The sequence below is a fragment of the Cottoperca gobio genome, chromosome 1 (genome assembly GCF_900634415.1).
Source record: "Cottoperca gobio chromosome 1, fCotGob3.1, whole genome shotgun sequence".
Lineage (NCBI taxonomy): Eukaryota > Metazoa > Chordata > Actinopteri > Perciformes > Bovichtidae > Cottoperca > Cottoperca gobio.
The window spans coordinates 6908046-6933237 of record NC_041355.1 but is presented as its reverse complement, the minus strand read 5'-3'; the positions used below and the strand labels follow the sequence as shown (position 1 = coordinate 6933237).

The 25192-nt window shown below is 40.9% G+C and overlaps 3 protein-coding genes and 2 non-coding genes across 9 annotated transcripts; 1 reads left to right on the top strand and 4 right to left on the bottom strand.

Annotated features, from left to right (window-relative positions):
• Positions 1-1400: 1400 nt before the first annotated feature.
• LOC115009704 (carbohydrate sulfotransferase 12-like) lies at positions 1401-7710 on the bottom strand. 2 transcript variants are annotated; one of them, XM_029433887.1, is made up of 6 exons: positions 7583-7710; positions 4705-5343; positions 4342-4484; positions 2712-2840; positions 2362-2554; positions 1401-2031 (listed from the first exon to the last, which is right to left on the bottom strand). In XM_029433887.1, exons 2-6 carry the CDS (start codon positions 5230-5232, stop codon positions 1759-1761), a joined length of 1266 nt encoding a protein of 421 aa, XP_029289747.1. In that variant the 5' UTR covers positions 5233-5343; positions 7583-7710; the 3' UTR covers positions 1401-1758. The 2 variants fall into 2 exon arrangements, with proteins under 2 accessions (XP_029289747.1, XP_029289756.1); XM_029433896.1 differs by having other exon boundaries at positions 1889-2261.
• Positions 7711-9922: 2212 nt separating this feature from the next.
• On the bottom strand, positions 9923-17658 carry eif3ba (eukaryotic translation initiation factor 3, subunit Ba). Its single transcript, XM_029432386.1, has 19 exons — positions 17414-17658; positions 15895-16087; positions 15658-15777; positions 15516-15573; positions 15265-15393; positions 14995-15152; positions 14322-14453; positions 14145-14211; positions 14009-14055; positions 13697-13907; positions 13526-13598; positions 12981-13103; positions 12794-12872; positions 12429-12567; positions 12169-12294; positions 11863-11940; positions 11605-11713; positions 11380-11492; positions 9923-10475 (listed from the first exon to the last, which is right to left on the bottom strand). The coding sequence occupies exons 1-18, from the start codon at positions 17511-17513 to the stop codon at positions 11392-11394; spliced, it is 2043 nt and encodes a 680-aa protein (XP_029288246.1). The 5' UTR covers positions 17514-17658; the 3' UTR covers positions 9923-10475; positions 11380-11391.
• On the bottom strand, positions 12030-12117 carry LOC115016188 (small nucleolar RNA SNORD60). Its single transcript, XR_003833087.1, has one exon. It is a non-coding gene; the product is annotated as a small nucleolar RNA SNORD60 (small nucleolar RNA).
• On the bottom strand, positions 12664-12745 carry LOC115016199 (small nucleolar RNA SNORD60). Its single transcript, XR_003833089.1, has one exon. It is a non-coding gene; the product is annotated as a small nucleolar RNA SNORD60 (small nucleolar RNA).
• Positions 17002-24928, top strand: brat1 (BRCA1-associated ATM activator 1). 4 transcript variants are annotated; one of them, XM_029432358.1, is made up of 13 exons: positions 17002-17093; positions 18043-18173; positions 18942-19090; positions 19167-19314; positions 19599-20013; positions 20174-20284; positions 20407-20498; positions 20657-20760; positions 20852-21038; positions 21334-21407; positions 22475-22559; positions 22663-22943; positions 23319-24928. In XM_029432358.1, the coding sequence occupies exons 2-13, from the start codon at positions 18047-18049 to the stop codon at positions 24177-24179; spliced, it is 2634 nt and encodes an 877-aa protein (XP_029288218.1). In that variant the 5' UTR covers positions 17002-17093; positions 18043-18046; the 3' UTR covers positions 24180-24928. The 4 variants fall into 4 exon arrangements, with proteins under 4 accessions (XP_029288218.1, XP_029288212.1, XP_029288226.1 ...); XM_029432352.1 differs by having other exon boundaries at positions 17063-17186; XM_029432366.1 differs by lacking the exon at positions 17002-17093 and having other exon boundaries at positions 17818-18173; positions 23319-24178; positions 24209-24928.
• The last annotated feature ends 264 nt before the right edge of the window (positions 24929-25192 follow it).

Here is a 25192-nt window from a genome sequence, read left to right as displayed (position 1 = left end):
CAATCAGGGGAGAGTTTTGGAACAGAAGGGGAGGTGCTGTAGAAACGGCTGGAACACGTGGAAACAGACAGCAGGACAGTTGTGAACGCAACAAGAGCGCCTTTTTGTGCAATAGAAAGTAGTGGAGGGCGTTATTGTTTGTTCACTCTTTCCCTACACTTCCTACAGCACTGGTAGAATTTCGTACATGTATTCAAGTAGTGAACTTAAGTACACATTTGAGGTACTTGTACTTTACTTAAGTATTTCAATGTTTGCTACTTGATGGGCTACTTGGGTTCCTATATTACATATTGGCATACACGAAAACCAGGTCACACCTGTTATTACCCCAAACATTTCTAGCTCCACTGCCCTCCTCAATGATCATATAAATAGCAGAGGTCGAAAATAAAGAGCACATGAGAGAATAAAACAAAAATGTAAATACAAGAACATAAAACCAATATTTCTAAACTAAGACATGCCAAGACAATTAAGTGGTCCACATACTAAAATGTGTATGTTGAAGAATCCCAGCATGCAGACTCAAATGGTAAGATTTTTGGAGTGGAAATACATGTTTATTGCTAAATATTCAAGATGGAATTGTCATATTGCCTTATATCTTTTCTCATGTGTTACTTTTGTAGTTTCTTTTACAATATGCAATAATTGTACACTCTGAAAGGGGTCATTCTTCATCTTAGGTACTTTTACTTCAAGGTGTACCCTGTAGATGTACTCTACTTTCATACATTTGGAGGACTCACCAGAAAAAGAATAAAGGTAGAACGGTCAAAATCAAAGCAGTAGAGGACAAGGTATCCTGACTTTAAGCCCCTCATATGGGTCAAGCTCCAAAAATGCTGGATCCTACATTTATTTACATATAATGTAGCATTAGCATCTTTTTGTTAGACCCTTCTGGCCTGGTAAACACCTCTCAAACTATATGACCCCAGATATTTGCTAAGGAGTCATCTCCAAGCCAACATTAAGAAATGTCAGAGATGATAATGGTCCCCAGTTGAGTAGTACTACCTGGACTGATAAACTGATAAAATCTGTGGAGTGGGGGGGGCAGCAGCAAAACTTATGTTAGCCAACTAAAAAAACAATATCAGTTTTAAGTGTATGCTATATTTAGAATAGCCCTTTCTGACAGGGCCAGAAGCAATCACAACAGTTTTGACAAAAATAGTAATTTTACCTCGCAGGAAACAGGAGTTGAAGGTCTACTGCCGCCTTGATTGGTGAGTTTGTTTGAATTATTGTGTGATTTTGGTGTTAAAATCAGTTAGTTTAGATTCACCAACGTCACCAATAACAGTGGGCGTGCCGACCACCAAACTACCCCTTTAAGTAAATGATCTAAATACGTCTTCCACATAATGAGTAAAACTATAAAAAGAACATCAAACGTTTTAAAAAACACTTTATTTCTCTGCAACATATTTCCATTCAGAGAGATGTCAGCCAACAGTTAGCCCCAGTCCTTTCCCTGACTTACCAAAATATTGTTCAAAAAATACTATTCAAAGTGCCTTTACATGGGGGAAACAGCCTAACGAAGCTTGTAAGCAGGTGTGCTTTAGATATGATATAATGACAAAAATAAAACAATACTGGTAGGCACTTCTGTCATTTGAGGTATGCACAAAACAAGACAAACAGCATCATAGACTGGTCTTTAAAGGCATTTGCTGGGTGTGCGCAGGTAGTTGAGGTGTGGGCTCTACACACAGTGCAGTGCCCAGGCCTTTGGCTCGGTGCTGTCTACTGGTGGAGCGTGCTGTCAGGTTTGGGATAGCCAAACAGCTCAAAGTCAGGTGCATATAGCTTGTACAGTTCTCTCCTCATTGTTATAGGAATCTGCGCAAACCAGTCTCTTTCCCAGCTGGCTGCAGTGCGGTTTCGAGCCCCTGAAGGGAAGCGGAGCAGATGATCCACCTCCAGAAGCTTCAGCAGGTGCTCCGCGTCTGTTTCAAGGTTTTCTAGTCGTCCAATGAAGTCATACTTTACCTGGCACGGATGGCACAGACGGTACACCTGAAACACACAAAAAAGTAGGCTTTCAATTTCAAACCTGCATAGATTTGTCTGTTTTGTGACTTTGTTTGTAATACTCCCGGCTAGGCTTGAAAGTGCCACATGTGCTCAAACTACACTCCCTCGTCTCTGTGGCCAGTTTTAAAGGAAGGTTGGCGGCAAACTGTTCTTCCTACTATGCATAGTGATTTCGTCATGTCTTGTTGTCTGTGTTGATCACTTAACCTCTTCTGTTGAAAAAATGCAAACAGGGAAAAGTATGCATATCATCTCATGAATTATGCCAAACGGTGTTATGTGCAGCTTGACACTGCTCTGTGAGATAAATACCTGCCGCCAGTGTTCGTTGAAGATACTCTCCCTCTCGGTCTCTGGATCCAGCAGGTATGTGATAAACTGCTGAAAAGTCGGTTTGATTCCTGCTGCAAACGCCTCCGCCGCGGTCTCTGGCAAGCTGCCCGACACATTACCATAACGATGCAGCATGACAGAACCAAACTGCTTGTAGAAGTCCTCGTTGGGCCTTAAAACACACACAAATACACATACCTTTCACAATTCAAGAATGATATGACTGCTGTTTAATGAAAAGTGAAGGCCATTCCTCAGCCTCACCCACAACTCAACTTACACAGTCACACACCCACTCTCTGTTTAACCATCCACTATTAGACACACACCTTCCAAACTTGTTCCTGAAGGCCGAGATAAGACGAACAAAAGGGTCTCGTACAAACAGAAACTTGGTGTAGTGCTGGAGCTTGAGTGCCATCAGGTGGCGGGACAGAGAACCATAATGACGCCAAAACCTGGTAGAAGACACAAACAGCACCATGAGAGCAGATCTTTAGTGTCGCACTTCTTAAGTCGTGATTTTATTGCTTTTTGAGTTATAGCTGTTTAGTTTCATGTAATACTGAAAATATGTTGGTGATGTTACTAAATGGCTTAAAAACAAAGCCAGATCATATGGAATCATAGGAGTGCTATAAAAACAAAAGGATCTGTAAAAGAATAAATATAAAATCAATAAACAAGAAAAGAAAAAACAATAGGGAAAAGAAAAAGGATTTAAAAAAACATTTGAATAATTATACAGAAAATATAGTAATGTATATGCAATAAAAACATATAGTTTTAAAACAATAATAATGTATTCAGAAATAAATAAACAAATAAATGTGAAAATAAATGTTCCTGTTTATATTTATTTATTTATTTTGTCTTTTATTTATTTCTCTCTATAGTTTCACATTTAGTTTATTTATTTATTTTGTCTTTTATTTATTTCTCTCTATAGTTTCACATTTAGTTTATTTATTTATTTTATTTTCCACATTTATTTACATATTCTTTTACAAATTTCTTCATTTTTTTTATGCCACTCCTATGACTCCTTAAGATTAGTCCTTACGGGGGATAAGATGTTTCATGAATATCCGTGCAGAAAAAACCCCACATGTCCAGATACTCATATCATAACAAAGACAGCCCTGAGAGGTAGAGAAAGGTCTGTCTGTGCTGCAGCACCAAACCCCCGCCTGTCGTTTCCACTCTCCTCTTCCAAGTGTCAACTCAGTGAATAACTCCTTTGGTTCACGGGTAGTTTGTTTATTGGATTACATTCAAAGTGGCAGAAACGAGAACCCCCCCCCCGCGCCACCTCACTTCGTCCTCACAGCTGCCAGGAGGCTGTTTCGCCGAGTGTATAGCTGTCGGCAGCCCCGGGAAGCAGCGCAGCTTCAGAGAGCAGTTTTTTGACCGGCTCAGCAGTTTGGTTGAATTTTGGTATTCTTTCCCACTGACTGACTGACTGACAGGCGTTACACAGGATTAAATGCAATACACAATATAAAGAATAAATTAGAATACAATAAATATGCCAAACTACTCCAGCTAAAATATGAACATGAGAGATTGTATAGACCCACTTTAGAGGTGAAATACTGCCCGCTATCTCTTTGGAGCATTTAAAAAAATATTATATATAAAAATAAAAATATTTGTGTTTTTTAGTTGACAAGTCAAACATTTATTCAGGGGTGAGGAGGTACTAGAGGGATTTGGATTTATGGCCGTATACCTGCCTGAGGCCCTGACTAATACCTATATATATATATATATATATATATATATATATATATATATATATATATATATATAAAAGATATATATAATGGTTAACAGAAAAATAACTCTAACCAATCTGTCTCTGTGAGTATGTATGTATTGTGTGTGTGTGTGTGTGTGTGTGTGTGTGTGTGTGTGTGTGTGTGTGTGTGTGTGTGTGTGTGTGAGTGTGTGTCATACTTGGCAAAAGTGAGGTGGATAGAGGAGTTGTGTACGAGGTCAGGAGGTACAGCCTCTGGGTCGGTGTAAGGTTTTCCTGAGGAGGGCGAGATCAGAGACTGAGACAGGACCACCATCACTCTCTTCCAGTTGGTGCACGCCACCTGAACGGAGGACAACGAAAAAGCAAAGACAAGGTTTTCAGAAAGACAAGAGGGACTATAAAGAAGTGTTTGTGTGAATTTGTGTTTTAACCACTTGCAAAGATGTTTTTGTTTTTCTTGCAATTGTTCTTACACTTACATCCCCACACAGTGAACTAACTCACCACCCACATGCCAACCACCACCTACATGTTCACACACATACACATGGCAGCTGTACCTTGGGAACGTAGCAGTAGATAATCTGGTGAGTGTCATCCACTATCAGGTGATCCAGTTCCCTGTTTGGGATCTGCTCAAATGCCCGGGTACTTCCAGGGAATTCAACTGCGTCCTTTCCTGAACACACATCCATAATCCTCTGCTTCCTCCCCTCCTGTTCGCTATCGTCCGCAGCAGGAGGACTCCTCTCCTTCTCCTCGCCTTCCCTTGTTTCCTTTCTCTGTTCTTGTTTTTCCTTCCTCTCCTCCTCTGTATGCTCCTCAGCTGCTCCTTGTGCCTCCTCAGGCGACAGTGTTGCACTGGGAGCAGTAGATGGGACGGGGGAGGAAGAACTGGCCTGGGCTCTGCTGGTGGACGTAGAGTGCGAAGGCCCAGCAGTCGTTCGAAGGAGAATTGACGCGCGTTTGGGCTCCTGCAGCGGGTAGAGGTTGAAGCCCCCGACGTCGTCCCAGTAAACGATTATCAGCAGGATCATAAACAAAGACCCAAGGATGAACGCCACTCGTAGACCACGCCATGTTCCCATGGTTATACTCAAACCAGAGCCGTGATTGGTAAAGAAAATAGGAAGAGGTTATCTCAGCTCCATGGTGGTAATCTATCGCGGAAGAACACACTTCCTGTCTGCCAGCTGCAACTGAAAAGAGACAGGAAATGTATCTAAGACCCCTGTTCCGCTTTAACAGTCTAAATTAAGAAAAGTGATTAAGCAACCAAAACTGATAAAATACAAGAACTGGATTTTATAGACAGAAGCAGCGTGAAACCAGATTTATTCTAAGAAAATAAAACATGAGGTTGCATCGTCAGTAGCTCTACCTCTCAAAGCACAAAATGGGGAGTCACCAATGGTGAAATATAACTACGGACATTTACCCAAGTACTACATTTGTAGTATACTTCTTTGCACTTGTACATTTCAGAGAAATATTCCTAGATGAAGATTTGGCATACAAAATATAAGATATTATAAATAGAGCTGCAATGATTAGTCAACACCAAAATTATTATTATTATTATTATTATTATTATTATTAAGTTATTCTAACGCAATAATAATCCATTCATATATCAGGGGCCTTACTGTTGTAAAATAAGAACTTATTAAATAATTTTGATACTTTAAATATATTTTGCGGCTAATATTTTTGTACTTTTACTTAAGTAAAATGATGAATGCAGGACTTTTACTTGTAATGGAGTATTTTATAACCGGGATCATATTACTTCCTCCTGTAAACTGGTCTTATTTAACAGAGTAACAATTCTGGAACGTAAGTGTATTTAGAACTAATTAAAAGTGATTATTTAATCCTACTATTAGGTAGCAATTTCTAATAAGGCACCATTAAAACGTATTTATCATTAGTAACTAAGAGCTTTATTAATGGTTAATACATCATTTCCATTAATTCCAGGATTCTATTCTAATGCTAAATTAGTGAGGGGGGGGGGGGGGGGGGGGGGTTATAAATGCTAACAGTGAATAAACACATTATACAGTATAAAGTAACACACTGAGAAGTGTGAGCTGGTATTCTACACAGGCTTGGAGCTTACTGTATGTAGAACTCACTATAAGCTATCATATAGGCCTATGTTGTTTCTTATTATGTTAATGTTACATAATTCTTCAAATGTGAAGCAAAATTAAAAGTGAAGTTGGCATTAGTTTCATCAAAAAAAACGTTTTTAAAGCATACATTTGGATAATATGCAGGACTTTTACTTGGAGTAATTGTATATTGTGTTATTGTTTCTTTTCATGCAAGTAAAACATCTCAATACTTCTCCCTGCGATGCAGCCAAATAATCTAACTTGGGATGGCCATTGGACATATTCTATTACTAAAAATGTTTTACAGAATATTTTTTAAAATATGTGCTGTAATATTGTTTTGACCAATTTGCCCAGGGGCCGTGGGAACCTCAGGCTCCTCACGGGGATCTCAGCTGTCACAGAGATGTGAACAAACGTGGTGGGGGTGGAAGCAGCTTCAGTCCAGTGCCTGCTGGAGGGTTTACTCCCCTTATTGTCTGTCCCATAAAAACATCTGCTGTCGGGGAAAATAGTGGGGGGGGAAAGACGGTCCTAATAAAACCCGAAAATCCAGACACCGAGAGATCCTAAAAGACTCCAAAAAGTCTTAGGCTCATATTTTTAGAAAATTATAGTTTTTTTCTGTGGTGTTTCTTTCCACTTCAAAAAAACAAAACACTTGGTTTTAAATATAAACTCCACGTTGACTGGAGGGACCTATTTTGATAAATCAACATCCACAAACTCTCGCGTTCCTTGGCACGCGCTGTACTTACACACGGGTGCACAAATAAGAAATAAAAGGAAGAAAAACATTAAATTATTCATGTGAACTTTATGTGTCTGTGGAGCTCAGTGACACGTTAGCAGTGTAAGTTTTAACTATATTGATGGAGGTTGACACTGTTTATTTCAGTTTATATATTTATTTTTTAGCAGAGGACCCACCATCACCCCGACCCCCCCCCCCCCCCCCCTCCCAATCCTCGGTCGGAAAAAATACTTAATTTATACAGTAGGCTACACAGGTTACAATGTGCCCTTTCACCGGCCGGTGCGGACCATGTCCCTCTCTCGTGCAAACGGTCACTTCTCTTTTACTCCACATGCAGCAGCCGACGACAGAAAGACTGAACTTATGTTTCTCTACAGTCTCTTCTACTTTCTCTCCCCACGAACCCCCTCATCATGCTGCTTTTGGGGTGCAAAGCAAGCCCGGTTCTGATCCCTTTATGCCCTTCACACCAGGAGCATCACGACCACAATTCACCGAGTTTGAAGATGAATATGTCTATCTGATAAACTACAAATGACCGGAATATTACGTTTCTCTTACCCGGCAGATGAGCTCCATGGTGCCGGTCGGTCAGCCCTTTGTCGCCTGCTCGGTGTCCCCCTCTCTGTCTGTCCGTCAGCCCGGTGGGATGAGACCGGGTGGGCACGACAGACAGGACTGTGGCGGTCTACTCTCTCGAATGAAGCGAAGTCTCGCGGTATTTGCGATCCAGACATCTACTCTTCCACACAATCCCGTTTTACACTCCACACATGCTGACCGGATTTAGGCTATGAAACCATAAACCCGCCTATGTCTATGACACATAAAGTAAGAACTCGGGACCCCCAGGCCATCTCAAAGGATGCCAAAAAGATTAAAGAGATGAAAAGTTATAAGATCTAAAGATATATATTTATGATATATATATTCATTTGCAATACTGTCTAGTACAAATGTATATTACATAGTTTATATTTTATTTATGTGTTTTAGCCCTATATATATATTTATTAACTTGCACTATTTTATTTCTTAGATTCTCATTTTGCTTTTTTTTTCATCAAACCACAGTCCAAAAGACCACCATAAAGTGCAGCCTAAATATAGTTTAGTCAAAGCACCGATGATCAAAAAGCAAAATTAGAATATAAGAAGACATTTAGGCTATTGCAGAGCTTTAGTACTGACTTGCATTACACTGCACATATCTTCTTTTCTGAACTTATTTTGTCAGTCATATAAAATCATGGCATCATGAGTATTTATAACATGTGAGAGCTGATGGGGAAATGACGGGGTGGTTGTGTCTCCACATCAAAAGGACGTGGCAGCTCAGCAGCAGCAGCTAAAAGTTAAGACCACACAACAGATCCTGTTTCCAAAAAAAGACAGTGAAGGAATTTTTGCCCAGAAAGTATAAAGTCTTGGATAGAGCCATAAGTTTATCAGATTTATAGTTTGACTAGCTTTTACTCCACTACAACTATTTGACACTTTCTACATAAAGACATTTTTCTACTTTCTATCAAGTAACATTTTAAATTCAGAACTTTTACTTGTAATGGGGTATTTTTCTACTTTTAGAATCGGATTACTTCTTCCTCCAATGGTCATATCCTAAACTTATATTAACTTAAAATAAAATAAAAATACCTGTTGTAGACTTTAGATAAAGTCTAATGTTGCAGCATCTTAAATGTGAGTCATTACACTTAGTTCCTACCGGTCAGATGATGTCTTCTATAAATAGACTGTTCTGGTCACCTTGTCAAACATCACAGTGAACATCTGCACATACGGCCATTAGGTTAATGAGGTGAAAGATCTCTGCAGCCCATAGAGTCAATACATTGCGTGGGAACTGTGAGCGCACATTTCCTTCAGGGGTGAAGAAATGAAAATAAATGGTGATGGCACATCAAGAACTAACTGTTCCCTGTATGCTGCAGGTTTGTCTCGATAACTGTGGCGCAACTTATGAATATGAAACTGGACTGTAAATATGTACATTGGTCAAGCAAACCTGCAGTCTTTGGAAGTTTATTTATCACACGTAAAATAAATTATACTTATTTTATTCTCCACAGGCAGATTAAATGACTTGTGAGTCTTGGTAGGGATGGCATGAGGAAGACTTTCACCTTAATGACAGGCCAGCGGTCCAGGAGAATAAAGAGAACCCTATGATCAGAACCACAAAATACAGTTTATAGTGGCCTTGACTTACAAATATTTTGAACTATGGTGAAAGATAAAAATATTAAAATCATCTTAAGTACATTTTAGCTACAAAGAAAGGGCTCAGTTAAACATGTATTTAAGCCACAGACGCAGTGACCTCTATAGGCAGCAGGGGATGTGTCAGCAGCTCAGCTTTAGGCTGAACGTGAAACTTTTAACTGCAGCTTCTGAGGAGACAGTTTATGAAATGTGATTTGTTCCAAACAAACAAAAGGGTTTGTACCCATGGCGTGGCTTTTTTCCTAACATAAATGCTAAGGCTTTAACTAAAGATTACTTTCATCATCGATCAATCCGCCAATTCTTTTCTAGACTAATCATTTGGTCTATAAAATATCAAAAACAGTAAAAAATGTCCATCCCAGTTTCTCAAAGGTGATGTCTTTAAATGTCAAAGATATTCATTTTAATAAGATATAAAACTGAGAAAAGCAGGAAATCTATATTTGAAGCTGAAAAAAGTATTTTCTGCAAATCTTGCAGATTTATTGCTCATCTAAATAGTTGGGAATTATTTTTCTGCCGATCAATTAGTCATTGCAGCTCTAGATAATTACTTAAATGATTTATTTATGCAACTCCAGCTGGTCTGAACTGGACTATAGACCATACGTTTCCCTCTACAATGAAGACCCAAACACTGAGACAGTCAGGTAGTATTGTGTTAGAATGTTTATTTAAAGTTATTCCCACTGCGCACCCCCTGCCTGTGTGAAAGCCTAGTCTGAAAGGAGGAGGATACAGGCCACTATAGCGCCACATCAGCACATTTCTAAAGAAGGCTACTTGTTTAGTCATAACACCTTCACACCCCCCTGGTATGGCACTCTGTGCCGTCTTGTGATAACACACTAGCATGGTGAGGCTAGTTGAGAAAACAACCCCTGGAAAAAGAAGGTCCGCTAAGAGACGGGGCTGAGATTAGAGAGTGACTCCAATTAATGAATAGAAAAAAAAGGAGGCAGTATTACTTAAATTCAAGTTCCACAGATAAAAAAAAATTGGGCAGATGATGGTGAGAGACAAATACAAAGTATCCTCTCTTGTCTCCCGATGTGGCTGCTGATCCGCAAGGCGTGCTTTGATGATGTCACTAAAGTTGAATGTTGAGGCTCGTGATCGTGAACCCCAAAATTCACAGCGTGGTCGTCGTCCTTCTCCAATCAATGACGCAGTTCCTCTCTCCTCCTTCCACACAAAAACGGATGGACTGAGAGAGAACGACAAGTTGCAGAAATGTTATTAATAAATCTGCATATATTACATGCTATTTACATAAAACAGTCAAAGAAGGAATGACAGGCCAACAGTGGTCGTCAATCTTAAAGCAGGGTTCCTACACATTTGAGCCTTTAATGGATTTCCATTTTGTGAAGTCTTGGTGTATGAATGATAATATTTCTTTAAATCTCATTCTGACAGCATCAGACATGGACAATGTAACTAAAATGTATAGTTATGGGGAAATAAGTGTAAATGCACTGTCTTCCTGTTGGACCATTGTGGATATAATTGAAACAAATAAAAATATTGGTTGCAAAAAGAACTAAACTCATTCTGTGACTTTCTTCCCAGAAACCTTTTGGATTCGATTGTTTTCAAGTATCTTCCCAGGCCTGGAAATAACAAGTCAATTACATGACTTTCAGGCTTTTGATCGACCATAGGAACGCTGTTATTAAAGGCTGAATTCATTATACAAAGCAGATGCAGGAATGCAACTCATTCCCCTTCGATGTTGAATAATTCTAACATCTTCCTAATACAATGGAGTTAAATGTATTTCAATGTGCTGCTCAAAACATTGTCTATTCATTCAATGGAAAATGGTTGCCTTTTAAAACTGCTGCGTACCAACTCATTTATTCTTTGCACAGCAGGAATTCAATGAATAAAGGTTGTTCTTGTTCTTTGAGTACACAGAACAATAACAACTTTCATTCATCAAATTCAGCAGCTGTACAAAGAATGAATGAGTTGGTACACAACATTTATAAAACCCAACCAAAAGAAGACAGGACCAACCAATGATCAACCACAATGACACAACTTAGAAATAGAGTCTTTGAATAAACCTTAACTGTGTGTTGGACATATCAAACTGTGAGCGTTACCTGCGTGGGGGACTACAGATCTCCAAGGGGAATGATTTCTTCGTTGATAAAAAACTCAATGGTCTCCTCCTCCCAGTCTTCCACGTTGCCGGCCAGATCATCAGAGTCCACCCCTGGCAGACAGAACAACAGATGTCAGTGATTTTCTTCATTTAAGATAAAGACTCTGGGAGGAAGGCAAGTAAAAACGTGAGGAAGGGGAATAAAATGTGAAAATAAACTCGCCTCCTCTGAGCTCGAGGCGGACACTCTTTTGTTCGTCATAAGTCTGCTGTGATTTCTCCCTGTACAGACGGTAGTCCTCCATCATGGACCTGCGCTTGTCCACCAGCTCCTACTCACAAAGACAGACGCATAAAAACATTCAGTTTCATAAAACAGAACATTCGGGATTGTAAACATGCAGCTTAAATCACTTCATGGAGACAAATATTATAGAATTGCCACTTTCCTCAACAAATTAAATAAATGAACAGGTCAAACCTTAGAAGCCTTGGACTGACTCAGACGATCCTTCTGCTCAAAGATCTTTGAGTATTTCTTAAGATCCTTCTTGATAATCTGAAAGAGGGATATTTAAATTTAAAAAAAGGAAGGTTTCACAGTCAACAAATACAATATCAAGTAACACACAAGATGTTGTGGTTGTTGAGCCTCAGATCAGAGTTAGAATCAGGAGCTGCAGTGCAGCTCTCATACGAGGTGTCAGAAAAGTTATTTAGTATGTCATCACTGGCTCCACACACGTACAGCATACAAATATATATGTTTATATAGATAAAATGGTACCTTGGCCTGGTCCATGACGAGCAGGGTAGGAGGTCTGGGTCTCCACAGCAGCTGACAGAAGCGGTCCTTGTTGTTCTTCTGAAGAAGACGGCCCTGGAACGTCCACAGCCAGTACGCATTGTCCACCTAGACACACGCACACATAATAAAAAAGGTGGAGGAATATGATGAGTGAAAGTTCTGAATTAATTTCCACCCATCCACCGTGACTTCAAGTCTGGAAGGAAAGGAAAAGACTGGCGTAATGGAGCAGCACGCACCTTGTGGCTCCACCAGGAGACGGAGGTGACGACATAGCGACCGGTCGGGTCCCACTCTACGTCAGAGGCCATGTAGTGCTCTGCGATGTTCATCATGGTGCAGTCTGACGTGTCCACAAAGGCAAGAGCGCCATTCATACTGCGCGCACACACACAGTAAAAAAAGAGGATTAGACACACACACAAAATAACATTCATATTACAGACACACAAAAGTGCAGACATACAATAGTGCGAGCCTCAGATCAGAGTTAGAATCAGGAGCTTAGCTCTCATACGAGGTGTCAGAAAAGTTATTTAGTTTGTCATCAGCGGCTTTTTGTTCCAGTCTCTCACACAAACACACAAATACAGATTTAACTGACCTCCTGAGTCCAGCCAGCACCAAAAACTGTCCCTGGGGGCTCCAGAAGATGCTGTTGGCTTGCTGCTTGTCGTATGTCTCTGTCGAAAAAAGGAGTGGTGACACATTCAGTGGAGGTTAACCGCGCGTCTTAGACTGTGCAACATAGTGTCAATAGGACAATTAGCACATCTGTCTGATATACTCACTTATGAGCTCGATCTTGCCGTTGTTTTTGACATGATAGAAGGAGACGTTGATTCTGGGAGACTCTCCGTGGAGAACAGCGAACTTGCCGCCGTTGGGTTCCCATGCAAACGCTATGATGCCCTCTGGAAAGACAGAAACACAACAAATAATAAATCAAGAGTACCAAGAGAAACAATCTGCATTAAATAAATAAATAAAGTAAAAAATAAATATTTAATGTCCAAAAAGGAGTAATAAGTATACACTTTTATGGTTCTTCCACTTCTACAGAGTTCTAACAATCAACTAAACGTCTTTATTGGCATGAAACTTGAAAAAAAGCATAGATGTATAAATTAACCTAATATTTACACACACACACACACACACACACACACACACACACACACACACACACACACACACACACACACACACACACACACACACACACACACACACACACACACACACACACACACACACACACACACACACACACACACACACACACACACACACACACACACACACACACACACACACATGGGTCATATATTCTTACCCTTCATCTCCACCACATCAACAGGAACCTGCTTCTCTCTCATGCGGAAGATTTCAAAGTTGGTGACCACGCCCTGAAAATGATTGAAAAATAAATGTATCATTTGATTATTTGATTTTTTTAGACTAGTGATGTCTCAGCTGTTTCCCCTCTTTCTCTCCATCTCTGTACCGGTGTTCCTTTAGGAGTCCTGTCCACTTTCACGCACAAGTAATCTCCACTTTTCTGCCAGTGTAGTTTGCAGTCGACAACATTGAAGAGATTGCGGACACGGATCTCTTGACGAGAAGGCAACTGCATCAGAGTCACTCTGGCTGGGATATCTTTATCCTCAGGTACCCAGAACGCTATGATGTTGTCACCAGGAGACCATGAGAAGTCCCTGTAGAAACACAAACACACAGATTAATGTCTATATTTCTAGAGCTGTCATAGTTTACAAATATAAGGAATAAATCATAAATCATGATCATGTGCTCTTACTTGATCCCGCCAATCTTGAGACTCTTCTTGTCGAGCAAGCCCATAGACTGTAGGGAGCACAAACATGTTTCAATTTCACGTGCATACTTTACATAATAAATACAACTATGGTTTTTTTTTTTGTAAGTGTACTGACTGGAGTTTCATAGATGCTGAGCGTGTCTGTGGTCATCCTTGCAAAGAATTTCCCATCGTGGCTCCATCTGAAAACAAAAATGTTCAATTATCATATAAGGAAATCACCACAGGAGCAACAAATGTGATACCAAAATTGAGGCAAATATAATTTTGACAATGAGACAGCTAAACTGACTTGAATATGGGCCAGTGTGCAGAGCTCTCGCAGTGGAAGCCTCTCTTCTTCTGTCCGGTCAGAATGTCCCAGATGATGATGGCCTGTGGATCCTCCTTGGTGTCCATCAGGGGACTGAAGGTCACCACATACCTGCACACAACAACCACACATGGAGCTTCAGACGGTTCAGAAACAACACGGTTCATCTAAAATGATCCAATATTCATTATTAATAATTTAAGATGATCAATTTAATAGTTTTGAACAAGGTCCAAGGAAGTTATAAATGTTTTCCATGTGAACTGTTTTTTGTAACAACTGTTTTTAACGACCAGCAGCCATGTTTCATGATGTTATGCGAGTTTAGGCATTTAATATTTTGTACATGATAAAGTGTTTTCACAAATGTATATCTATTAATATCTCAGACATAAAAAGTGGTTGCGCTAGCATATCATGGAAAACAGGACAATTGTCCTTGGTGGAGGTCTGTGCGCTCAGAGTGCCCTTCTAGTTAAAGACTTGTATTCAAACAACTGCATTAGAAATACATATCTTCCGTTTTAAACAGAGCATCAGTTCACATCACTCAATACACACACAGTAAAAGCACTTGCTCAAGCACTTCATCAGGTAATGACTAATGCTAAGAAAGTGTCAATTAGTAAAGCTAAACAGCCATATTGATTACCTCTCACATGGTGAGAAGTCGATGAGGGACACGCCCTGATGGCTGAACCTCTGAATCTGTTTGAACTTCTCGCCGCCCCACAATGCAATGCCACGTTGGTGAAAGGTGGCCAGGTAGGTGCCTTTGGGAGACCAGCGCACGTACGTCTCTGTCCAGCGCTGCATTAAGACACAAAAACATTATCAGTCTGCAGGCCAAACACTACTGTTTGATTTACATTTAATACGACACCCATTGACTCTGCATTTCAAAGTGTGATCAACTACTTACTGATCTCTCTTCAGATGTGATTGGCTCCTTAGCGTCATTAGCATAAATGGCTGTTCTCTCTCCGGCTTCATAGATGACACTGTACTGGTCACGGCAGTCTGGATCCTCAATCCAATGCCGCATATTACCCTGAACAGACACATTTTTGGCATATTAATTTGGACAAATGGCCAAAGTATTACATGGGGGCAAAACCTCACATTTTAGCTATATGAAAAAAGTCTATGTGGATTAGTAAAAAAAACACTCACAAAATCTTTGAAAGGTTGTTTCTCTGGAGTTTCCCACTCATCACTGATGTTCATGTACCTGGAGAAGCAAACAGAATTAATGTAGTTGTCACATATCTACCTTCACATTTACTGCATTTCTTATCAGACACTGCACACTTACTTGTCAAAGTCAGTAAAGAGGTTGACCCTGAATGTATGTTGTTTGTCGAGTTTGTATCCATCTGCGTTCTTTACCGCCTCGAGGGCCTGGGTAGGACCACCATACTCCAAGAAGATGTACCTGCGTGACATATCGGTCTGTTTTATATCAATGTTCCTTGGTACAATGTTTTATATAAATTCAACATTAAAGAGAGTATACAGTCATAACAGAGTAAACAGCTAATCACACCCTTACCCTTTGGTCAAGCCATCCGCCTCTGGATAGAACTCAGTGGCGATCTTGCCAAACTTGGAGAAAATCTTGTGTATGACGTTCTTGAGTTTCTCTAAACGCTCTGGGCCGACCTGTGGGACATTGTCCACCACCACCACCGAGTCTATGCCGTCAGCCTCCTGGGGCTTCTCCTTCAAGATGTCATCCAGGAACTCTGAAGAGAAAGAGGGTGTAATGATCAGGGAGGGAAACAGTAACGCCAGTCACTTATCTGATCCGTCTGTTAGGCTAGTCTTCAAAAACACATTTTCAAATTCAAACTGCAATTAGACTACTGGCTTCATTTCTGAAGATCTTTGGTAAGACTATCAACACTTTAACTTTTTTAAGATTCTGCCTTCATTAGACAGAGGCAGAGTAACAGGAAACATGGGGAGATAAAAGAGAGGGTACATGCAACAAAGGTCCTTCACTGGACTTCAACCAGGAACGTTTCAGGTATGTGGTATGATCTTTAACCAATAATCCAACATCTATAATAGTTGATTACATTCTAATCTCACAAATGTATAACTCCTCCTATAACTTCTCTTATGTTGCTCTTTCACAAAACTAAGACTACAGAAGTGTAAAACATAGGCTACGTAAAAATTATTCCAAGGGACATACATGAGGGGTTCTCTTGTATATTCTCCATCTTGCAGACACATATTGAAAACATCTGTTTTAGGTGCACCTATCTTAAACTAATGCAGTCTAATATTTTGGAGGTGATAATCTAATTTTAAGGTTATTTTGGAGGCCTTAATTTGTGTTGCTTTTTAATTGCATTACACATTAGGTATTTCTAATATTAGTCTACCCTTATTGGTATTAATGCACAATGCAATTCAACAGCACCACTAACTACAGAAATTCAAAGTTATCATAAAGTTGAACCACCTTTCTATAAAAGTGTGAATAAAAACAGAATATTATGCACTTCCCATATTGCAGGGCTGTTGTATTAGACATCATTAATTCCAGCTGTCACCTAAAACACTGTCAGCTGAGTGTATAGGTATTATTCATTTTGCTGATGTGTCATTTTCAGACCTGAGGAGCATTATGGACCTAGCTCCCCTCCACCCTACGTTAGGATTAACGGTACACCGGTGTGAAAGCTATCTGCCATTACCAGATGCTTCATGCCATGCACATACTGCAGGTTCGCAGGAGAGGTATTGGCCTTAATTAGCTACAAGCAAAAGGTTTAACATTAGGCAGCTTCGCTCCTCTTTTTCCAAATGACAAGGCCACAGTGAGTTGTCTGGGTGAGGCTTGAAATTAAACTGAAAGAACATCGGTGAATGTTAGGGGATACATTTAAGAAAACATATATATGTTTTATTCCAGGTATTCAGGCTTCAATGTTTAATTTAAATTAAAGCTCGGAAGGCAAAGTGACGAGCTAGCTAGCTTTGTAGCATATGTAGCTCGTACTTGGTACGTCTCTTAGCTAACAGGCCGAAAAGCCGGTGTGTTTCCTGCTGCCGCTCACCCTCATCTTCGACATCATCATCGAAGTCCTCCGGGTCGCTGAAGGAAGGCTCCTCCTCGTCATACTCGGGGTCGTCCACCATATCCACCGTATCTTGCATTTATCTGGTTACTACGAGACGTATTTCTCGCCACTAACGGAGCTAAATCCCAAAAATTTAGAGGCTGACGGTCCTCGGCCGGTGCGGCACCATGTGCGGTTATACGAAAATGGACGATGTGACGGAAACGGAACTGCTTCAGAGGGAACGACACACTGCGGGGAAGAGTTTGAGTTGTAATACATAGGGATCTGTGCTACGTTGCGCTCGCACGTGTAATTTAGCTTATCCACATGTTTATACATCGGCAAACAGCGCAGGTGTCCTTGTTATGACTCTCACATTTTACACAGACAGAAGAAAGAAGCCGGTAGTTCCGAAACTATTTCCCGCGAGATGGACGTTTAGCAAAACTACAACGAAAAACTACATTTTGTTTAAGCTAGCTGTGCCCTGTTACCCAATACTACATCACTTGGCTTCTAACTGTATTTAGCAACGATAGCTATGTATAATTCAATGTAACTATTTAGCTGTAAAGTTATCTGTGCATCCTGAAGGCTCATTAATTAACACAAACACACGTTAGTACCATGGACAGAGAGTGTGTGTCGTTGCTGCCTGGTGTGTGTGAGGTGCTGGCGGATCCAGGGACGTCTCTGCCCGATGACACCAGCCTGGAGAAACTGTTGGACTGGTTCACAGGGCTCATCGAGGCTGGTTAGTACTGACATCTGACAGCTGATTTCCCCTTCTCTGACCTCTCAATAAGAAGCTTTCAGGTGTTTTACTTGTTCCCTTACTGTATCTAGATCTTAGGTTAGGTGTTGGAGACAGTGAAGTTACAACATGTCCTTACTTGCCAGGTAACTTGATGTATACAAGGTTGGACAAAGACCCTGAGGGGCCCCAAAGTTTGGTAATCTGATTATTATTTGGTACTTGGGAATAATCACCACTAAAACATCATATAAACCAAAATAATGCTGCAGCTAACAATGTTTTTGATCTGCAGAATCTTTTATTATAAAATAGCTCTTAGGCTGGTCAAAAAAACAGGAGACATGAGAAGTGTAGGGAGTGGATGAGTGAAAATGTGCTGGTTGTTGTGCTGTAAAAACAAAGAAAAGGAAACAAAAGCCACAACACTGAAGGGTATGGGGAGAGGAGATCGTCCCACAGGACTGGATGCTGCTCTGCATTATATGCAAGGTGCACACCAGGGACACGCTGATTAACCTCCAACAGGTCTGCGTCTCTAGAAAGCAAAACAACAGCATAACCGTCATAATAGTGAAAAAAACCACAATCTGGCAGATTCAAATTGCTATTTAGTATATTATCATATTGGACAAGAAAAGCAGCAGATCATCATTTTTGAGAAGCTGGAATCAATGAATGTTTTGCAATGAGGAGAACAGGCGTGGATTGATAGATGGGTATACGATATATACCATTGTCTTATGTCCACCTTTTCTCCTGATGAAGGGGGATCTCTGCTGGAGGCCTGCCCATGTCTGCTTGAATTCATATCCACTGTGGTCCACAACACAGCTTCAGACCCCGGTGTCCTCTCCTTCACTCTCAGACTCACCGGCTTAGTGTCTGCCACTGAGGACGGCTTCAAAATGCTTCAGGTAGAGTTAATGACACCTTGTACTTTTACTGTATTGTTACAATCATGTCTTAACTTTGGTGATGTCCCCTCTGCAGGAACGCTCTGTTCTGAACGAGGTCTTCAACCTTAAGCACTGGCAAGAAGCAGGACTGTGGGAGGATCCCTGTTTAAGGATCGGGTGGATCCAGGGCTTAAGGAGCATGCTGCAGCACCCAGAGGCTCTCAGTTTCTTTGTTCAATCAGGTGACTTTTCATGAATCAAATGAATCTCTCCTAATCTGTTGTATATTATAAAAGACAATTTGATAAGAGGGATGCAGGCAATATTAAGGCTGCTCTCTCCTTTTGTCCGTCTTACATTTTTCCTTCAGCACAATGCATGATGGTATATAGTGCTTGGTTGGTGACCATTAGTTGAACACATGGATGTATACACTGCTTTTCACATTTCACACTTTTCATATAGTGAGTAGTGAGTGATTTCTGACGCAGCGTAAGAACAGAAATCTGTTTTTCTCACTATCCAGCTTTCCTTGACCCGCTCCTACAACTCCAGACAGACACAAGTCTATTCGTTGCCTCAGCTGCCAATCAGATGCTCGCCCACGTCCTGCTCTTCTTTCAGCCAGTCTCGTCTCCAGGATGTAACGGCGTCGATAAGAAAGCAGAAGATGACGGGAGGACGCATACCAGCGCAGAGTACACTGCTGTTGTCACGTCAATCTCACAGTACCTCAAGGAGTCGCTGGTTCCCAAAGAAAACACAAAGCACCATCAGAGTCTGCAGATCCTCAAACTGCTGGCCCTGCTCCTGGCCAAGGCCGGGCCTCCTCTGCGGGACAAGCTGCTGCAGACAGTCGGAGACTCTTTGGAGGAACTGGTGACTGCAGGCGGTAGTGAGCTCACGCTGCCGTTGATGGACGTCGTTCTTGCTGCATACAGGTAGACGGGATCTCTCATATAAACACAAACGCAGTGTAACACGGGGACATTCAGTTTACAGACAGCTGTCAAAATAAAAGCACAAAAAAAAGAAATAATGGATACAACAATAAATACAAAGTAGTGTTAAGTGTTAAACAATGTTTATGTTTGTATTCAGCAGCTCCGGCACTGATGAACGCGTCACCCGTCTTTTAGCGTCGATGTTGAACATTAACAAACCCGCTGACCTCATTCATGCTGCAGCTGCTTTTCTTCGCAGAGGTCGTTGGTAGGCATCTGTTCACAGCACGACTTCACGCTCTCGTACAGAATGACGTCACCATCATCAGTACAAGTTTAAGAAAACCTTTACCCATGGTTGCTGTTTTCTTCTTCTGTGTTTTTGTCCAGTGATGCTGTTCACACAGCCCGGGCAGTGAGAGTACTGCTGCTACCCCTCGACGTTATCACTGGTCAGAGTCTACTGGGCACAAACACCACCGGTAAAACACACAGATGTACAAATCAAAATTAAAAAGAAAACAATCTGTCAGTTTGTTAAGTACGACAGCATATTAGGGCTATTTTAGGTTTCAAAAAACTCCCAATACGTTGTTGTAGTTTAGCATCTTTATAACGAAATATGATTTTGTTCCTGCAGCAGACGCACATCAGGTTTCAGTGGTAGAGCAGCTGAAGAGTAAAACCCCCTGCATCTCTATGATCTGCGTTTGTCTGACAAACACGCCACAGATCGCACTCACGGTGAGGGTCCTGGGACAACGGCACACAGAGGAAACTGTGTTCTTTATGTGTAGCTGAATAACATCGCTGTCTCTCTCTTTTTCCCCCTCAGCCTTCCGGCGTCCTCCCCTGTCCTCCAGTTTTAATTATCACTGCAGTTCTGTCATTGTTAAGCATCTGCAGCGGCGTCTCTTCCTCCTCATCCACGGGTTCCAGTGAGGTTTACAGGAACGTCATTGGCAACGGCAAAGTTCAGAAATGTGCCCTAGAGGCTCTGACGGCTCTCAGCAGCAGCCCAGGTAAAAAAGTGTGTTTGTGTGGGATGATCCAAATAGAAATAATGTTCCTTTACCTTTTTTAACCTTTACTTCTGGTTGTATATTAATCAAACTCCTAAAGTAAATACTGGAAACGTACAACAGAACAGTACAGAAGATCATTTTCTAACTGCTGAGTAGCCAAATCTCCCAAAGTAAAAAGAATAATATAACATTACAACGATAATATTAACATTCACTGACACAAAAGCCACAGTATGAATATTATGATGTTTTCACACACAACAAAAGTGCTTTTCATCCTTGTGTGTTTCAGGGGCGATGGAGAAGATCAGTGAAGTGTTCACAGTTCTGATACAATATCTGGACAATCCTGATTCTGACCCCACTGTGAGTTGTGTGTGTTCCTGTCTGCATTCGGGAAGATAACTGATTTAGTTTTATTTACTCGCAGACCTTCTACTACTGGGGAGCTGTAACTCAGATAGACACATCACTCTTGTTGTCTTTACCTTCAGGTTTAAAGAGATTCTTTGAGAAGAAAGTTATACATTTGTGAGGAAAAAGTTGTAATTTAAAGAAAGAAATTGTCGTATTATTTCAGTTAAATAACTTTATTGTAGTTTTCGAGCTTTCCAAAAGCTCTACTCCACACTATGTAATTAGAACGTTTTCATACAGTCATGTATAGAGGCTATATATTTGAGAGTGGAACAGTACTAATCTTAACTAAAGGTCCACTTACTATATTTTTCCGGAGCTTTCAGCTGCATCATCAGTTGGCTTAGTTGTCATTGACTGGTTAGCTGTATATACTAGAGTAATCTATCAACTGAAAATTAATCTCAAACTATATTTCCATCACAAATCTTTCCTCTATCTACTATATCTAAACATTGTCTATGTCACTAACCAGTTTCTTGTAATGGCCTTCCTGCCAAAGTAATCATCTTTCTTCAGCACTACTTGGGTTATATTGTATAAAATGGAACACTTTTCCAGATTAAATATCCTAAAACCTCATTCAATACTTAATTCACTCCCAGAATGGCTCTATTTTTGGGCAACTCCAGAAGATCTGTGCATGATTTGCATCTGTATGGCCACATTGCCTTCAGCATGTTTGTTGCCTTAGAAGTTGTTTGCTTTTTATACATTAGGTGTAATAAAGAAACAAATTAGATTTTTTACAATTACATTTTCTATAATTTATGTATATTTGAGGTTATCTGTAGTGCTACACACACGTGATGCCATTCTCCTTCTGAGGTTGTGATATTTAATTCCTTTTCCCACTTAGGTTTTAGTCTAATAAACATTAAACTATAATACATTTTAGAAGTTTAGACCTATTGACCATCACTTCTACCACTGGATTCTTTTCTTCGGTTGCCTCCCTGTTTACTTTTTTGTTGTTATATTCTCTCAATCGAAGTACCGTGTCTGTGTTTCTTTAGGTACTCCACAAGTCCTACCAGGCCTTGTTAAAATGGACGAGTGTGTGCACAGACTTCTCCTTGGTAACAGACCACCTCAGACACGGTAAAGTTCACCATGTGTGAAGAATCCCGACAGAACGCACTCTACTGTTGTGGCTATAGAATGAGTCACTGAACTTAAATGTATGTGTGTATGCATATGTTAGATCTCATCGAGGTAGTGAAGAAGCGTGTGTGTGACATGCGTTGGGAGGTGAGAGACTCCACAGTGGAGTTTCTGGGACACCTGACAGGCGTGCGTGTCTCCCTGAAATCAGTGGAGGTGTGTGACTCGTCTGACGTGCTGCTGGGCGTCTGCTCTACCACTCCACTCCTGAAGGAGGCGCTCCAGGACTCAGAGAGTTATGTGAGAGCGAGCGCCATCGCTGCCCTGGCAAAGACACTGACGCACAGCTGGCAGCAGGGGGCAGCACTCACTCAGGAGGAGGTAAGCAGACATTGTTTTACATATAACAGCTAAGAACTTTCTGTGGTGGAGGATAATATATCAGATGTTAGTCCTTCTTCTATCAGTTGTGACAGATTTGGGGTGATTTAAAGGTATAATATGTAACTTTGCAGCATTAAAACGTTTAGATTTATGTTATATACTGTATAATGTGGAGTTGTGTACTAGATCCCAAATGTTTCCAACAATTTTCAAACTAATAATTTTGCATTGCAGTTCTCTTTCTTTAATAGTATGTATTTACACTCATAATAACCTTACTTACCTGTGTAGGGGTACATGGCCTCTAAAGATAAGGTACAAAGTGTTCAGGTGTAAATGAGACTTTATTGATAAACTTCTGTTTCCTTCCAGACTGAAATAGTGAGCCGGCTGCTTGAAATCCTCTCCCAGGACACGGAGGGATTCCCCAGGAGGGCTGTCGTACAATACTTCATCTCATGGTACTCTTCTAACTCCTCGCACTTGCCTCTATCATCATCCGGCTCCTCCGCCTCTCTCCTGATGCAGTGCGTGCGCTCCGTGCTCTCACAGGGCAGCGCAGATCTGGACTGGGAGGTCAAAGTTCACACGCTGGAGCTGGCTGAGCTGCTGCTGGATGAAACCTTTTCAGCTCACCAGGGTTACAGGAAGGGCTCAGACGCACATCGTGCCCCGTCGCACCCTTATGGTGTAGTTTCTGAGCAGGCCCACACACTTCACACACACGCTGGTACACACACAGAGGGCACGGAGTCTGATTTGGCCACCGTGGTCGAGCAGGGAGTCATGTCAGCCCTGTTGAGTGGACTGGTTGACTGCGATAGACCTGTGGCCCTAAAAGCCTGTCGACTGCTGATAACACTCAGAGAGACGGTCTGCACCCTGTCGCTAGGGACACTGGATGCAACTGCTTCCATGGCAACAGTATCCTGTAAACTACCGGGCTTGGGCTGGGGGAAGGAGATCATAAAGATACTGAGGTTGAAGAGGAGTGATCGGGCAAGAGAGGCGGACATCGCTGCTCAGAGAAATCTCAGTGATGCAGACGAGGGAGGGGAAAGTGTGAGTGTGTGTGAGGCGTTGAGGCTTCTGGGTTTAGACGAGAGGCTGGACGTCCTGACTCAAAGCAGCGACCACATCCACAACTCCCCGCTCTCTCTGCTGCAGGACATACTGACTGCGAGTGCCGCTCACACACAACCGGGGGAAGAGGTCATAGTGGACTGCTACTGACACACACACACACACACACACACACACACACACACACACACACACATCAACACAATCTTGCCTTATGTTGGCTTGTCATTAGTGATGAACAACACAATCTTAAAGGGTAAGTTCAGATTGTTTGAAGTAGGGTTGAATGAGGTACTTATCCATAGTTGGTGTATTACAGTAGATGGTGTTCGACACGATTGCGGGCACAGAAGCAAAGCAATGTACTGCATTGGACGGGGGCAGCAGCGTGTTTTATTCTTAAAAAATCAATATTGGTGACTTTGGTTAGTCACACAATAATACAAACATACTAACCAATCGAGGCAGCGGTACCCAGCAGCCCCCGTGTTCTGCGATGTTAAATGTTCAATCGATCAATGAGTCTGGTGGCTGTCTCACAGCAACGTAAAGGGCTGACAATATTCTAAATATAGCTACAGATGACTGGATATAAGTGCCTTATACAACCTTATGTCAAAAACTCCAAACTATCCCTTTAACTCAGAGTACAATTGTCTTCATGTTGTTGTCATATTTTGGTTACTTTAGTAAAAGAGGAATTATTTTACTGATTTATACATGTACACATGTGATCTCAGGCGGAGCAATTTCACCGTTTCAACATTTTCACATTGTTATTTTGATTGCACAAACGATTGCAATGAACAATATATTGTGAATAAGCCAACTGGAAACAGTGGCGAGAATTATGCAACATTTAATATTACAATTTTAATAAACACCAAGCAGGCGACGTTGATCTTTGTTGGCTTTTTTTTCTCAGTTTTGTGAATGGAAATCTTCGGGGAATACATTGATCAGCAGTTTAGGTTTTAAGTTTTAATGACTGCTAAATGTATTTATTATTATTATTATTATTATTATAAAATAATAATAAATACATTTAAAACAAATAAATAATAATAAATAAATAAAAGACTGTAGACAGTCCTTCAAGAAGAAAGACAGAATGTTTGAAAATGACCAGATACTGTTGGGTTTGGGTCTCACCGAACTCTTCA